General features: G+C 44.0%; 1 protein-coding gene across 3 annotated transcripts in view; it reads right to left on the bottom strand.

Annotated features, from left to right (window-relative positions):
- The window catches only part of MGAT5 (alpha-1,6-mannosylglycoprotein 6-beta-N-acetylglucosaminyltransferase), a 370,454-nt gene that overhangs the window by 26,028 nt on the left and 326,499 nt on the right, over positions 1 to 17,927 (bottom strand). For all 3 annotated transcript variants that reach the window (XM_004265434.4, XM_033420274.2, XM_049712683.1), the window contains exons 14-15: positions 16,785 to 16,931; positions 7,541 to 7,657 (exon numbers count right to left, since the gene is read on the bottom strand). In XM_004265434.4, the coding sequence (XP_004265482.1) occupies positions 7,541 to 7,657; positions 16,785 to 16,931 (264 nt within the window). The remainder of the gene's footprint in view (positions 1 to 7,540; positions 7,658 to 16,784; positions 16,932 to 17,927) is intronic.

The following is a 17,927-nucleotide window of genomic DNA, read 5'->3' as shown; positions in this document are numbered from 1 at the left end:
CGGTGCTGAGTGGGGCGGCACACGTTGGAACCAGCAAACATCTGGTGAATGAATGCATGCTCCCTGCCCTGAGAAAGGCACATGATGAGTGGTTTCAGGACCGTGACAGTGACAAAAGCTTTGTTTTGCATTAGTAGGTGAGCACGTTCCCAAAGAACTCATGGTGCAAAAACGGAGTGATGAAGTGTCCCAGAGAGTTCAGCTAGAGGGTCCCAGGAAGCTAGAAGGTCAAAGCCAACTTCTGCTCATGCTGGGCTTTTAAGGTCAGCTATGACTCCAGCAAGCCAAGACTGAGGAGGGCAAAGATGCAGAAGACGTTCCGGGGGGAGCGTTAGTGGGAGATTAGATATGAAAGAAGGACAGCAGGAGGACAGAACTAGGATCATGGAAACTGGTGAGACAGGCTAGTAAGAGGTTCACTGGATTTCCACAAAAGACTTGTGGTTTCTACTCTAAGGAGCCTAGCCTTTACTTGAGGGTAGCAAGCAACGTAGAAGGTGCTTCACTGGGGTAGGGGAGGCAATCTGATCAATACTGTGACACCTGACGGAAGGGGAAGAAATGCAGGTTGGAGCTCTGCAGTGCCTGTGCCAACACTATGACACCTGCGTCTTCAGGAGCAGCCGGCTGGCATTATTAATCTGAAATGGAAATTTCACTTGGGAGAATATGGCCAGCAATCCAGTTTGTTACAGCTTCAGAAAGCCCAGTAGCACTTATCAGCACATTCACCACCTCCCTCTTAAGTCTACACTCGCCTATCTCAAATCTACAGGGTGGAGACCTGGACAAAACATCTGTGAGTTGAGGCCTGCTGAAAATGGGACAATTGACGGAGAAGACACCCTTCTGGGGGCAGCCAAGTAGCTGTCCTCAAGGCAGCTTCTCCCGTTTTCCGTGTATGTTGATTCACACATTACATTTGAAATCTTCTTCAACCATGATTAGTAATTTCATAACATGTCTTTGAATGCACAATTAGATGACACATCACACAGGCTGTAACTCAGCCATCCCTGCCCACATCCATCCAGAGAGAGCCGTAAGAGGCTGAGCCATAAGTGCTGTAATATCAGGGTAGGACTATTCTGCATGAGCTGAGGTCCTTTTGTTCCTAGATCATTTATCTCAGAAGAGCTCAAAATGCTTTAACTGACTTAACATCTTTCAAGCTTGCATCTTCTCATCTCAAGCTTTTGCACTTGCTGTGCCTTCTCTAACCCAACCACAGTCCTTTCCACCAAATGTAGACTTTTTCTTTTAAAGAATATTTATTTAATCACCTTGTGAGTGATTCCAGAAGCTTTCTCCAACTGTCTAGAGATATGCCTCTTCCCATGTTTGTGGAAAAAGATATGAACGAATAAGAACAACAAAAAATGTACAATAGAGGACTTCCATATTGGGCTCATTTGGGGATAAGTAGGATTTCTAGAGTGAGGTAAATAAACATCGGTGGGCCATCTGTCATGCGACCGACAGATCCAGTTATATGGTGGGAAGCATACTGAATACTCAAGGGTCATTCCTACAACATATTCTAAAGGGTATCCATTAGAAATGAAAGTGCATTCATTCAAAGGGCTTATGCAATAAACACAGAAAAAGGGCTCTTCCTGTGTCCTACTAACCAAAGCCAGTTTAACCAAAGGGGATGTGACTCATTAACTGCTTTGAGGCCAGTTCACTGTTTTAAAAGATAAGAAGCTAATTTTCCTATAAAGGAAAAGCAAAAAAAAAAAAAAAAAAAAAAAAAAAAGAAAGAACGAACTTGTATTCTTAAGCCACCTCTGCCATGAGTTCCACTAGCCCTGCTGTGTACAGAAGCAGGGCCCTCTGTGTGGGAAAGCTCCCCAGAGCCCTGGCTTTAGGAATACTGAGCACTGGCTATAGAACTTCAGGAACAAGTCAAGGTCTTTTGGGGGATGAATGAAAGGGAATGTTGAAACCACACCAGTCACTGAGAATCCCAACTGGGGTCAGTTATGGAGAAGCAGGGGGGAATGTGCTTGGTCATCTTGCTGGTGGACAAAGGACTGTTACTCATATGGCCATAGGAAGGATGCCTGCAGGCTGCACCATGCAGTCCCTGCTGGCCTTGGAAACGTTCCCTACCCCCCATCTTTTCCTCCGTTTTCTCCTCTTCACCTCCCTTCCAGTGGGATTTCCTGTCTCTAGTATTACTCAGCGTTCTAAGTCAGAGTATGACTTCTACGGGGAACTGCTCTCTGATACCAGTTAACCTCTGCATGGTCCCACCTGACAGGTGGCTTGGCATCTTTCAATGACAGATGGTCTTAGAAGGTACCAGAAGTTCAGGGGTTGAGTCTTATCTCCTCTATCTACTAAGCAGAGAATTTTAAGTCAGACGTTTCCTGGAATTTCTCTTGATGATTTCAAATGTAAAATAGGTCATGTCATTCCCCTGCTCAAAACTACCCATCATACTCAGAATAAAATCCAGAATCCCTCTTGTGGTCTATTTGGAGGCCCTACACACTCTGGCTCCTGCAGACCCTTTTATGGTCTCCATTATTTCTGATGGGAAGTTGGTGGTCTTTCATGCTGTTATTCCCCTGAATGTAATAAAATTTTCTCTGGCTGCTTTCAAGATTATTTTCCTCATCTTTCGTTTTTGGCAGTTCAGCTATGATGTATCTAAGTGTGTTTTTCTCCATATTTATCCTGCTTGGCCTTCACTGAGCTCCCACAATCTGCAGGTTAATGTTATTCATTAATTTTAGAAAATTCTTAGCCATTATCTTTTCACAAATATTTCTTCCAGCCATTCTCTCCTCTGAGGTTCTAATTACACATAAATTAGGCTGCTTGAATATTGTTCCAGAGATCTCATATGCTCTTTTTTTATCTTGTTCTTTTTCCTCTAATTTCAATAATTTCTATTGATAAGTCTTTAAAGTTCACTGATTATTTTCGTCTGCTGTGTATAATCTGCTGATCAGCCCACTGAAAGAGTTAATTTCTGATACTGTACTTCTCAGTTCTAGCATTTTTTCATTTGGCTTTTAAAAAAGTTCCCATCTCTCTGCTGAAATCCCCCATCTATTCACATATGTTGTCTATCTTTTTCATCAAAGCTTTTTTTTAAAAAAATTAATTAATTAATTTGGCTGCATGGGGTCGTACTTGTGGCAGACAGGTTCCTAAGTTGCAGCTCGTGGGCTCCTTAGTTGCAGCACATGGGCTCCTTAGTTGCGGCATGCACGTGGGATCTAGTTCCCTGACCAGGGATCGAACCCAGGTCCCCTGTATTGGGAGCACAGAGTCTTAGCCACTGGACCACCAGGGAAGTCCCCAACAAACCTTTTAATACATTTATCTCAGCATTTAAAATTTGCTGTATGGTAATCCCAACATCTGAGCCATCTCTGGTTTTATTGATGGTGTCCTCTCTTAATGATGGGTCATGTTTTCTTGCTTTTTTGAGTGTCATGTAATTTAAAATCTTGTAATTAAATATGAGAAAGCTTGGCACCAAATTTCTGACCCATTTATAACAAGCATAAGGATTATAATGTTAATAGTCTTTGTATTAATCTCATTCCTTACTTTCTCTCTCACTCTCGTCTTCCCTTTACTTCATTTAATGATGTTTTTCTTTTTAAATTTTTTCTTAATAAACTAGTCAAAAATACTAGTTTCAATCCAGGTTCTACTACTTACTAGTTGTGCGATTTAATGTAAATTACTGAATTTTCTTTAAACCTTAATTTTCTTATCTGCAGAAGGATTAAATGAGACAAGGCTCATAAAGATGTACAGAGAGAGGGCTCCCCTGGTGGCGCAGTGGTTGAGAGTCCGCCTGCCGATGCAGGGGACACGGGTTCGTGCCCCAGTCCGGGAAGATCCCACATGCCGCAGGGCGGCTGGGCCCGTGAGCCATGGCCACTGAGCCTGCGCATCCGGAGCCTGCGCATCCGGAGCCTGTGCTCTGCAACGGGAGAGGCCACAACAGTGAGAGGCCTGCGTACCGCCAAAAAAAAAAAAAAAAAGATGTACAGAGAGAGATTCTGGAGGTATAAAAAGAGCTTCTCCCTACATATGACCTACTATTGTAATTACTTTTTATGCCCCCTTAAGTGGCCTTAAATGGTTTTAGGGAAAGGGTTGGTCAGGGTTTTAAAAAGGGGAGCAGTAGATGTTCCATGAAGTGAACAGAGCCTCATGTAGAAGTGGATAGAACTCAGCACCCACTTAGTGCTTTACATGTCAGGCATTCCCACGAGATTTTTGTTTGACAAAAGGGATCTATTATCTAAAAAGTTTTGGACTCTGTGATCCAAGATTTTCTGCCTCTACATTAGCTTTCAAATTACTCCTCTTCAAAAGAATGCACACTTAACTAAGTGTTGTGGGTTGAACTCTGTCCCCCACCCACAAAAGGTATGTTGAAGTCCTAACCCCCAGTACCTGTGAATGGGACCCTATTTGGAAATAAGGTCTTCGCAGATGGAATCAGGATAAGAAGAGGTCATAGTGATTTAGGGTGGGCCCTAATCCAACATGACTGATGTCTCTGTGAGAAGTGGAGAAAACAGATAGAAAGAAAGACACACACACACACACGGAGCACACCATATGACAGCAGAGACAGAGATGAAAGTGTTGCAGCTGCAAACCAAGGAGTACCTGGGGCCACCAGAAGGTGGAAGAGCCGAGGAAGGACCCTCCATGAGAGGCGTCAGAGGGAGCATGGCCCTGCCGACAGCTTAATTTCAGATGCTGACATCTGAATTTTAATTGCAGCCTCCAGAACTGTAAGAGAATAAATTTCTGTTGTTTCAACCACCACTTTGTGGTTCTCTGTTATGGCAGCTTTAGAAGCTAATACCCTAGAGGACTCTGAGACTGAAGAAAGAAGAGCGTTTGATCTCTGCAAGAAGGATCCTCTGGTGGGAAGCTGCAGACATGCAGCAGGTGCTTGAGGTGGCCAGCAGCACCACACCCACTCAGCACTTCATCTCTTGGCTTGGCCACCAGAGGTCTGGGGGACTTCTGCCCTAAACTTGAGACTGGGATGAGATCGTACACGTCGCTGATGGGAAGCTCTGAGCAGCTACCTCAAAGCTCAATAACTAGACCTGCTCTAAAGGGACATGGGTGACACGCTGGAGTACTCCTGTTCCCCAGGAGATGTGGTCCGTAGCTGAAACTGGCAGTTGGGAGGGCCCCACTTTATTCCCCAAAGGGGAAAGGCGGCCCTTTACATGGGCCAACTGGCAACTCCTCCTCGGATACATGCCTTTCTAGCCTCTCCCCCTTGACTCTCACTGTTCCTCTAACTCATGTCTTTCTGGGCTCACTTCTCTGTTTAACTTTGCAGATTCCTACTCATGCTCTGAGACTTAACTCAATGCTGCATTCTCCAGATGTCCTTATAAGGAGCAGAGAAGACAGAAATAGAAGAGAAACTTACGGTTACCAGGGGGGAAAGGAGCGGGGAGGGATAAATTAAGACTTTGGGATGAGCAGATACAAACTACCGTGTATAAAGCAGATAAACAACAAGGACCTACTGTATAGCACAGGGAACTATATTCAATATCCTGTAATTAAACCATAATGGAAAAGAATATGAAAAAGTATATATATATACTCATATATATACACACATATATATACATATCGGAATCATTTTTGTTGTACACCAGAAACTAACACAACATTGTAAATCAACTATACTTCAATAAAAAAAAAAAAGAAGCAGAGAAGACAGACACTCCTCCATCTCTGGCTTGTTGGTCTTGGCACTGAACATACTCTGCCTCAGTGTGCTGATGTGCATACATCTATGCCTCGCTCCCTCCATGCCTCCCACCATCTATTAGGTACATCGCTATGCTGGGTCCTGAGAACACAGCAGTGAGACAGGTATCGTTCCTGCCCATGCTGCTTACGGTCTAATGGAAATCCAGACTATCACTAACAAAAGTAAGAAAGTTATAGTATTACATTAGCCAAGACATGGAAACAACAGTCCATCGACAGATGAATGGATAAAGAAAATGTGGCGTGTATGTATGTACACACACACACACACACACACACACACACACACACACACACACACACACCGGAATATTACTCAGCCATAAAAAATGAAATAATACCATTTGCAGCTACACGAATGGACCTAGAGATTATCATACTAAGTGAAGCAAGTCAAAGACATATATGATGTCACTTATTTGTGGAATCTAAAATACGACACAAATGAGCTTATCTACGAAACAGAAACAGACTCACAGATATAGAGGACAGATTTGTGGTTGCCAAGGGGGTGAGGGGGCAGGAGAGAGTTGGATTGGGAGTTTGGGATTAGCAGATGCAAGCTATTATCTATAGGATGGATAAACAACAAGGTCCTACTGTATAGTACAGGGAACTATATTCAATATCCTGTAATAAACCATAATAGAAAAAGAATATGTAAAAGAATGTATATACATGTATAACAGAATCACTTTGCTGTACACTGGAAACTAACACAACACTGTAAATCAACTATACGTCAGTAAAAAAGAATGTTACATTATTATATATGCAATACTGACTTAATACTCCTCACTAGACATTTATTATGAGATCGACACTGCACTTAAGCACTTTATATTCATTATCTCATTGGATCCTCTCAAGTACCTGTAAAGTAGGTGAAATTAGCCTACATCAGGGATGAGGAAACTGAGCCTCAGAGGTTAAGTAACTGCCCGAGGGGACACTGCTGGACCCCAACCCAAGCTGTCTGATTCTAGCCTGTCCTTATAACCACACCTATACTGCTTCTCTTAAAAAATTATAACAGAGTAATCGCTGCTCTGATAGGAGGAGGACAGAGGGCAGGGTTTACTGGTAGAATCCAAGGCAGTCCCAGGGTTGGGAGAGAGGATAACTTGACCCATCCCCTACAGGGTGGTTAAGTTTCCTACAGGCAGGGAGCCAGCCTCGTTTATGCTTACGGAAGTGAGCGTCCCTGACAGTGGTTCAGAGGGCACTCTGCATACAGTAGGTACTTAATACATGTCTGCTGAATTGTTCTGGAGAGTCCAGAGATGTTAGTTACTTATACAAAATTTTATAAGATGTTTAGGTAGAAAAGCCAAATAAACAGATGCTATAAAAAACATTTTCCAGTATTTCCTTAATTAGTCCTTTTCCTTCTCACTTTTTTTTTTTTTTTTGCAGGGGAGCGGGTCTATCTTTTCTGATCTTTGGGAGAGCTACATAATGAGGTCACTGACACAAGTAGAATTCAAGTTTCTACTGCTGTGTCTGGGACCCAGGAGCCATGTCGAAAGGGTCTGTAGAATCCATGCACGCATCTGGACACCAGCTCTAATTCCATTTCACAGAACATCCACAAAAATCCCCAGGCCAGTCCTACAGCTGGGCCATTTTCTAAATTTCAGAGTCAAGCTGACATGGAACCATTCTAATTACTTGAACGAAGGGCCTGTGATGTTTTCCACATGATCCCGTTCACATCACAAATGGGGGAAAATGGAATAAAAGATATAACCTTCTGACTTAAAATTGCTTTCACGGCGTCCTCCACCCCCTCCTGATTGTCGAGGTCAACAGTCCAGACGTGTGGCTGGCCGATGAAAACTTCGGCATAAGGATGCTGGGAGGTCAGCTGGAAAAGAGAAAACAGAACACCTCAGTCTCACGAACACTGGCTTTTTTCATTTCTCAACCTTCTGTGCTAGGTGAAGCGTTATGCTTTTTACGGTTCCGAGTTGTACTTGTGTAGGTAATGTCACTTTTTGTTTTGGACCCTTGACGATCGAAACCTCCTAAGCACCCCGTAAGCAGGTAACAATAAAAGAGGGAGGATTCCACAGCTTTCTTTCTTTCTTTTTTGCTTTGACCAGCAGGACATCTACTGTCAGGACCATCTGGAGAAGCAGGCACAGCCCTGACAGGTACAGGTAAGGACACCGAGGCTGTCAAGTGTGCCCGGCTGGCAACACTGGCAGTGCCCATGGGTGCCCACCAGGCTCATGTGGGATGTTTTAAAAGACACACGGCCAGGCTACGCTGTCTTAGACCCTTGGAGCTGGGATCTTGGGCACTTTGGAGGGGTTCCTGGGAGTCTAGGGGTCCCAGGAGGGCACGGCCCTGTGTGAGACCACGGCATCCACAGGGCAGGTCCGGTGATGGCTCCTCACCTTGAGTACCGCTTTGAAAAAAGAGTTAGAATGTCATAACCAGGTGACATGGAGGCTGTTACAGATGGCTTCAACCCCCCAAATCACACCAAGAAATAATGAATATTTACCCTCAGTCATATCCCAGCCCTGAAAATCACCTAGATCAAACTAGCATCTGTTATAAAATACTGGTTAGGATAGACAGGTAAGTATAAGGAAATTACAATAAAGTTCTCATAGGCTTTAAAGTCACAGAAGGACACGTAACGGCACATATGAAAGGTGACAGAAAGGGAAATAATGCTACCAGAAAGAGAGAGAATTTTGGAATAATAATTAGCATAACACTGGAGCCTTAAGAGTCATAAGGCAATGTGTGATCAGAAAAGCAAGGAAAAGTAGCTTTTGTTTTAAAGGAGGTTTTATTTTAAAAACAAAGGGTGGCCAAAGAAACCCACAGGAATATTGGCAATTCTCAGTTCTTGAAGAATCCGTTTTCTAAAGACAGCTAAATTTACCCCTCAAACTTGTTCCCACCTTTATTCTTGTATCCTTTTAAGGCTGTGGTATAAAGAAAGCACTCTGGTGCACTTTCAGTTCTCAAAGTTGGTGGGTGCTGCCCCAACCCGTGGCTGAGGACCAGGGATGCCAGACGCCTTGAGATGTGTGTGACCGTCCTGCACAGGGCAGAACTGTCCACTCCCCACAGGCCTTCACATGCCCCGCCAAGCTCTCAGGTGGGTTCACAGAATCTGCCTCTTTGGCACAGTCTGAATATACATTGAGTTTTCCAGGAACATAATTGCCATGTAAATCAAGGGACATGTTATTGGGAATTTCACCAATAAGCTGTTATCATTTCAGAAAAATCATGGCAGCAAAGTCAATGCCACGCAGAGGATCTGGGTCTCCAGTACAACATACCCAAACCAGTCTGTATTTGAAGCTGTCACAGTAATGCCAATGGAGTATATCTGTGTGTCTACACGTAGGCACCTTTTTATTTAGCTTCTCTTTCTTTAATGTCAATTATAAGTAAAAAGGGCTAACCAGATTCAGCTCAATGTTTTCTTCTTCTTTTTTTTTTTTTGCGGTACGTGGGCCTCTCACTGTTGTGGCCTCTCGCGTTGCGGAGCACAGGCTCCGGACGCGCAGGCTCAGCGGCCATGGCTCACGGGCCCAGCCGCTCCGCGACATGTGGGATCTTCCCAGATCGGGGCACGAACCCACGTCCCCTGCATCGGCAGGCGGACCCTCAACCACTGCGCCACCAGGGAAGCCCTATTCTTCTTAAATACAAACATATTCACTGTAAGGAGGAATGAGACACCATGATGCCTTCTAGTGTGGTTCATGGGTATGATACAGTATTTCTGGACCACATATACACAAAATATCTATTACCTTATAGCAAAGTATTTTCCTTTTACTTCTCTTTCATATTAGAATTAGAGAATCATTCTTTGTGTGTGTGTGATAATCACATTTCTCTTTGATTTTATTTAGATTAAACTTGCAATTGAATAGATTTTTTAAACATCTTTATTGGAGTATAATTGCTTTACAATGGTGTGTTAGTTTCTGCTGTATAACAGAGTGAATCAGTTATACATATACATATATCCCCATATCTCTTCCCTCTTGCATCTCCCTCCCTCCCACCCTCCCACCCTCCCTATCCCACCCCTCTAGGTGGTCACAGAGCACGGAGCTGACCTCCCTGTGCTATGCGGCTGCTTCCCACTAGCTATCTATTCTACATTTGGTAGTGTATATATGTCCATGCCTCTCTCTCACTTTGTCACAGCTCACCCTTGCCCCTCCCCAGGTCCTCAAGTCCATTCTCTAGTTGGTCTGTGTCTTTATTCCTGTCTTACCCCTAGGTTCTTCATGACCTTTTTTTTCCCCTTAGATTCCATATCTATGTGTCAGCATACGGTATTTGTCTTTCTCTTTCTGACTTACTTCACTCTGTATGATGTTACCAGGGTATATTTTTCATTTCAGGAGTGAAAAGAAGATGTTATAATACACTTAGAATAAAAGAAGGTGTTGGGTGTGGAAGGGTTGAGGCCAAGCTGGTTCCCTTTTCTTCCTTCAGATCCCAATATACTCAGAGGACTGGGTGATTCAACTGGCACCTCTGCAGCTTGCTCTTGGCCACCGTTCTTCGTGTCTTACCACACCAATGGTGTGCATGCATTACTCAGGGGGGAAACCCAGAAGATAAATTACTGGGCCTCCACTCTGAGCCTTCTCTGGCCCCCACTCGTGGAAATCAGGCGATTCTGAGGTGCAGGTATCCTAGACTTTGCTCCTGCCTCTTCTGCCAGAGTCACGCCCCTCGCTAGCCTGCAGCTCCCCATGCTTCTGACATATACCCTTTTTCTTTTGCTCAGCTGCGTGGTCAGGGATAGAAGAAGAGTGCCCGCAGGCCCCTGGAGCTGGGGGAGCACGCTTTTCTTTTTCTCAGCACATATTTTAGATTGAGCACGCATCAGTGAGGCCCCTCAGTTGGGGCAGGCACGGGGCTAATCACCTGAGCAGACATTATTTATCAGGTTTCCTGTGCATTGATGAGGATTCTGAGGGTTAGAGGGGCTTACAACTCCCCAAGACCACATAGCTAGAAAGCAGCAGAGCAAATTCAAATCTAGATCCTTCAACAACTTTTTACCTTTTTGACAAAAACGGAAGATGACAATTTTAAAGGATGCTCTTGAGCTCTTAAGACAATGACCAAAAGGAGCTCAATGGAAACACCAGCCTTTTCATTAGTTGCTTAAAACCAGCTAACCTAAAACAAAATCCCAGGACTGAATGTATGTCTGCATTAGACCTTTCCTGAAGCTGAGTAAAGTGTCATACCATTTTCATTTTGTGGCCTGGAGAACAAACTAACTAATTCTTCCAACTGAATCAGGGTAAATGAAAGTTGCCATCAGTGTCACTATTTAGCAGTCTCTCTCCCCTCTGCCTTTTAAGGTCCCTGCTCATTTACAAGGTTGCTCTAAGCACTTGGAAAATACAAGATGCTGAGCCATTATCATTTTGTTCATTTACATTTATGGAGGGTTACTTAATTTTATGAGTAAGGCGTTTTGTGATTCATTATTCCCCCTCTGAATGTTCCATTCGTCCTTGTTAATTTCTTGAGAACCGTATGATCTGAGCTATCGTATATCAATCAGTATATTTACTGGAGTATAGTCTGTAAAAGTAATGAAAACTTATTAAATATAAGACGTTGTTTCAGAGCGGCTGTTAAATCTCCAAGAAGAACACAAGTTCTCTTTATGGAAAAGGAAACCCTGGAGTCACAGAATTTCTAAAGGTTTACAAAATGTCAGAATAATGATTAAGAACCGGGCTTCCCTGGTGGCGCAGTGGTTGAGAGTCCGCCTGCCGATGCAGGGGACACGGGTTCGTGCCCTGGTCCGGGAAGATCCCACATGCCGCGGAGCGGCTGGGCCCGTGAGCCATGGCCGCTGAGCCTGCGCTCCGCAACGGGAGAGGCCACAGCAGTGAGAGGCCCACATACCGCAAAAAAAAAGAACCTACTAATATGTTTCCCAATATAAAGAGAGAAATCCAAATTATATTACATTTAAAGTGTAACTTGAACCAACCACATTATATTTAAGGCATACGGAACTTCTCTTGAGTGTGTACACTGTGGTTTTAAAAATGGGTCCAATGCAAAAATAAAAACAAAGCTTTTTGTTTTCTAAATACAAAGAAAAATTTAGACTTCTCTTCAAATGAAGGCAAAGAAGAGACATAGATGCAATTTACATGGACCCATTTACATGGATCTATTGCTGCTTAGCTCAAAAGATTAGCAAGGGCACAAGAAGATAGCTACGTAATTATATACGCTTTGGTTAAAATTCTTCTATTTGCTGAGGAAAAAAAGAAAAAGGATACTTCCTAGGGATTCTTGACCCTTAGAAATCTGTACAAGTGTTGATAGCTCTTTCCCAATTAAAAGCATCTTTGATCAGGGGGATTCTGTGAGCTGAAAGAGCAGAGTGGGGTGGCCCACCTGCCCGTGAGGTCAGGTTCACTGGCTCCCCTCAAAGCTGTGTCATGTCGCTGGCTACCAGCCTGCTCTCTGCACCGTCTCCAGCGGAGAAGGAAATGGACATCAGATGGAACCTGCCCTCCTGCATAAAGTAAAGTGACCTGCTTGGGGTTTCCCTCCAACGCATCAACATTCATGCTTCTCCAACTCAAAACCCGACTCTTCTTTTCCTCTAAAGCACAGCTCCCCCACTATCCCCTTCTAGCTAACCCAGCACATCCTCCGCCGGGCACCACTCCAAGTTAACTTCCCCTGCTTAATGTACTCAGCTCTTTCCTTATGCATGCCCGTTGATTAGACATCGCTCTTATCACACTTCCATATCAAAATCTGAGCTCCTGGGAAACAGGAAATGTGTCTTGATAAGCTCCCCCAGTGCAGTGACTTAGTACCACAGGCCCTGTGGGGATACAATGAACATCTGTCAGCTGACCTCTGCATCCCAGCCCTCCCACGGGAGCCCAGGACTGATGGAGTCACTTGTGGGAGGTCACTTGCTGAGCAGCTGTTGAAAGCCTCCCCCAGTGCCATTCTAACCGGAGTCTCATTCCAGCACTGGTGGGACCAGCTGAAAGGACAGGAGGAACCAAATGCCTGGGCGGCAGCTCCAACACCTATTCCCTTTTGATGCCATGAAGAATGAAAACCCTCTATCACCTCAACAAAAAGCAAATTACTAAAGAATCACAACCGACAGCATGAACATACTTTTCGCAACAATTTCATACTGGCTGATCTGATCTATGTAACATTACATCATTCACTGGGAAAGGGTTAGATTGTGTTTAAGAGGGTCTTAAATTTTTTTCAGGAAAAAGTACTCAGTTGTAATACAGTGTTATCAAAATCTTCAGAATTATCAAAATTGAAATTATTATCTAATTCTAGTGATCAAGAAGGTACCAAGTCAGTCCAAAATAGTTTTGATGAATCATTTCCCAAAGTCTTGTATATAGAAACTGCAATAAGAAAACTGATGGGTTTCTTTGCTTTTCATGCATTAGTAAGTCAGACAGAGAAAGGCAAATACCATGTGATATCACTTATATGTGGAATCTAAAAAAATGATACAAATGAACTTATTTACAAAACAGAAAAAGACTCATAGACATAGAAAACAAACTTATGGTTACCGAAGGGGAAAGGGTGGGGTAGGGGGAGGGATAAATTAGGAATTTGGGAATAATGTATACATACTACTATATATAAAATGGATAAAAAAACAAGGAGCTACTGTATAGCACAGGGAACTCTACTCAATATTTTGTAATAACCTATATGGGAAAAGCATCTGAAAAAGAAAAAATATATATATGAAACCGAATCACTTTGCTGTACACCTGAAAGTAATACAACATTGTAAATCAACTATACTTCAATACAAAATCATTTTTAACAAGCCCTTAGCACACAGTAAGTGCTCCAATAAATGTTAACTAAGATGGTTATTATCATGGGAAACCAGAAAAAAAATCATGAGGGAAAAATCAAATGGTTGCAAGAAAGATCCCCTGATACATGGTAAAAATAAAGGGGCAAAAGTTGGAGGAGAACGAGGGTATTTGCATGGTCTCAAAGTACTTCCCCCAATATAGAGAAAAACAGTACCTTTACGGTGGAGAAACCTGGCAAACACGACCTTAACCAAGTGATCAAGGTTACATCACCAAGTAATAAAACACTGGTATCACGCACCCCCTGACATGATACACTGAGGCCACATGACTTCTGTGGGATTCTTGCCAAAAATGTGTAACCTCAAACTAATCAGGAGAAAACACCAGTCAAATCCAAATGGAGGGACAGTGTACAGAACAACTGACTGGTACTCTTTCAAAATGTCAAGGTCATGAATGACAGTGAAAGACTGAAGAATTGGCACAGATTGGAGGAGACTAAAGAGACATGACAGGTAACGGCCATGTGGGAGGCTGGACCAGAAAAAGGATGTTGGTGGAAAAACTGGTGAAATCCAAATAGAGTCTGTAGTTTAGATAATATTACGGTACCAATGTTAACTTCTTGGTTTTGACAATTACACCGTGGTTTTATAATATGTTACCATTAGCGGAAGCTGCATGAAGCACATAACCAAACTTTGTAATCTTTCTGCAGCTTTTCTTTAAGACTAATATTATTTCAAAATAAATAAAAAGCAAGTTCCAGCAATTCCCCTCATAGGTATATATACCACAAAGAACTGAAAGCAAGGACTCAAACAGATACTTGTACACCCATGTTTGTAGCCGCACTTTTCGTAATAGACAAGAAATGGAAACAATCCAAGTGTCGATGAACAGAGGAACGGATAAACAAAACGTGGGCTATTCATACGATGAAATATTATTCAGCCTTAAAAAGGAAAGGTTCTGACACATGTAACGTGAACGAACCTTGAAAACATGCTTAGTGAAATAAGCTGGTCACGAACACTGTACGATGACACTTACGTTAGGCACCTAGAATAGGTAAATTTCTATAGACAGAAAGTAGAGTAGTGGTTACTCTTCTATTCAGGGCTGGAGCAGGGGAGAAGGGAGAGTTACTGTTAATGTACAGAGCTTCTGTTTGGAACAATAAATCTATGACAGTGGACAGTGGTGATGATTGCACAACATCGCGAATGTACTGAATGCCAGTGAACTGTATACTCAAAAAAGGTTAAAATCATCGTTTCTCACTGTGTATAATTTATCACAAAAAAACATCGAAAATTACAAATAATTATCCAATTTAGGCAGATGTAGAACTTCAGAGATTTCCTACATTCAAACGTAACACAGGAATGATTGATTAGCCCGCATTTCCTACCCAGAGCTCCGAAGTTTCAAAGTCAGTTGCACGCTAAAGCACAGATGCCTAAGTTGAGGCATTCTCACTGCTGGGGAGCATCCTTTCAAACCTTTGCAAAGAGTAAGTTCTTGGGTACCAGACTGAAGGTTCCTGATCTGTGTTCTGGTACCTGCCCCACAGCACGGGAAGTCCAAACACTGTGTGCATTAAGTGTTGCTGAGGAATGACCCCCCGCCCCTCAAAATGAAGAACTCAAATTTACAAGACAGCAGAAGGAGAAAGCAAGCGTGCGCGCACACACACGCCTCGTTAACCTTTGTCAGAGGTTATCTGGGCCATAGGTTCATCTTTTTCAGGATAATCTGTGGTCTTGCTGATCTTCTTCCATCTCCTTTGGCCCTTTCACCAGTGATGGGGTGGGTCAACGAAAAGAACTCTCAGAATGATCAACTCTATTAACTGGTAAGTTCTCTGACTGAAAGGTAAAGAATAATCACGGAAAATGTGTTTTATATACTATTTGGGGAAGGGGGGAATGGGGTCAGGAGAACTGACCCAGAAAGGTTTAAAAGTAGCAGAGGTGGGCTTCCCTGGTGGCGCAGTGGTTGAGAGTCCGCCTGCCGATGCAGGGGACGCGGGTTCGTGCCCCGGTCCGGGAAGATCCCACATGCCGCGGAGCGGCTGGGCCCGTGAGCCATGGCCGCTGAGCCTGCGCGTCCGGAGCCTGTGCTCCGCAACGGGAGAGGCCACAACAGTGAGAGGCCCGTGTACGGCAAAAAAAAAAAAAAAAAAATGTAGCAGAGGTGAAAAATGTATGCTTTAGAAACATGTCCCGGGAGGGCTGCCCAGCAGTGTCCTCCCCAGCAGACGGTCCCAAATGACAAGGGCACTGGGACAAATCGACACTTAGAGGCTTCCTCCTTGAAAGTAGCCTGGAGAGCCACTTACGAACTGTGCAGAAATAAATAAGAAATAATAAGAAATCAATCTTATGGGTTCTTGCACATACGTGTTTCTAACCAGATATAGAAACACCCAGCCTGGTCACTCACATGCTCTAAATGACTTTGGTTTATGGTCCCAAATAGAATCCAACTGCCTTCAATGGTGATTCATCACCCACTGTGGATTTTCGAGAGGACCTCCAAAGGCAATCCCAATAAGGCTTCTGCAAATGGTTCGAGCGACGGCAGGACTGCTTCCCAGGACGGCACCCTGCTGACAGTCGGCTAAAATACCAGGCATACTATTCAGTCACCCCGATACGTCTTTCTTCTCAAGGATGATGATTCTTCAAGGAAGGAGCCCACGGCCCACTTTGTATTCCCCAAAGCTCCTCACAGAGAGTAGGTTCTTTACAAATACCTGTTAACCCCTTGATTTTCTTTTTATTCCATAAACTCTAATCATCCAGGGAATCAGAGTTCAGCTAATTGGAAGACCGGCGATATCTGTTCAAATTAGGATGGAGATGGGGTAGGGCGAAAAGACCCCGTACTTTGTAGAACGGAAATAGATCGAAATCCTGGCTCTGCCACTACTTAGTGAGGGGATGTAATCAAGTCATCCATCTCTCTGAGCCCCTGCACACCCTCCCCCTTCCACCCAACTAAGTGAAAGGAAGTTGACAATACCTACCGTCCAAGGCTCTGAGGTTCAAATGGGCTCCTAGCACTCAATAAATAGCTACCATTCCTATGAGTGAAAGTAGAATGAGTTTTACAGATGCTTACCTCTCTCAGAGTTGGCTTGCCAATGAAAAAGTCTGTGTTTTTGCTGCTTTTGGGTGGGTTGAACTTGGGATTCAGAAAAGCACATCCATTTGCGATGGCCTCCAAGGGAGCCGGGCCTTCATAAGGGAACCCAAGTCCAACAAACAGCTGTAAGACAGAGAAGCACACCACATGTAAACACATCAATCAGACTGGCGTCCCTGGCTCATGGGGGTCTCTTCTGGGCTCCATTCCTGTGCTGATGCCTCTGAGACTCTGGAAAGTTCCCAGGCCCTGGCTGGGGGTGGATAAATGAGAAGCCAGCTTACACTAGGACCTGAAAAACATGACCAGGGACCTTGAAGGGCCCAGGAAGCGGCTCAGGTCATTATGAATTTCCCTCTTTTGTAAAAAAGTAAAGCAGTAAGTGTCAGGGTGGGCAGCTGAAGGGGCAGCGGGGTGGAGGTACTCACAGAATAAAAACAACAACAAAACCCAAGACCCAACAATAATCTTTCTGTAACTTACCAGGAGACATGACTGCAAAAACACTTGCTTAACTAAACAGAAGGTTTCTTCATTGAACCAAAGGAACAACAGGCCCTTTCAGTGATGCTGGGCAGAGGGACAGAAAGGTCGCTCGGCGGTTTGATTACAGTTCACATGGAGCTGCATTAAAATGATGGTAGGTCAGCAAACATGGGTTTTCATAATGGGGTTTTCGCTGGGGGACACCAGCATCTTGGGTTTTATTTTCCCCTCAATGTGGGGAGAGGGTGTAGAGCTGTAACTGGGCAAGGCTTTCCCACCCCAGCAAGTAAACCACGAGTTGTCCCCACGGCAGACAAGAGATGGCAGCAAAAACACATCTCAGAGTCCTCACAGGGACCACGGCTGAGAGCCGCTGTGACAGAGGGGACTCCCTGCAGTCAGTGGCACTGACTCCTGGGTCCAGAAATGAAACATCATCTCATAGAAAGGCATCCTTGCGTACCCTCCCCTCGGGGTATTTCACACCACTGGACGGCTGTGGGTCCTGATGGGCTTGGTCCAACTCTAGGCTTGGTGACGTGTGAGATCTCCCTACCCACATGAAGGAGCAAATGCTGAAATCTCTCCAGTCTCCCAGGCACATCAAGTGGCAAAGGATAACTGGGTCCCAGG

Source organism: Orcinus orca, chromosome 7 (assembly GCF_937001465.1).
Source record: "Orcinus orca chromosome 7, mOrcOrc1.1, whole genome shotgun sequence".
Lineage (NCBI taxonomy): Eukaryota > Metazoa > Chordata > Mammalia > Artiodactyla > Delphinidae > Orcinus > Orcinus orca.
Note: the sequence above shows the minus strand (reverse complement) of the source record. Positions and strands in the feature narration are given on the sequence as shown.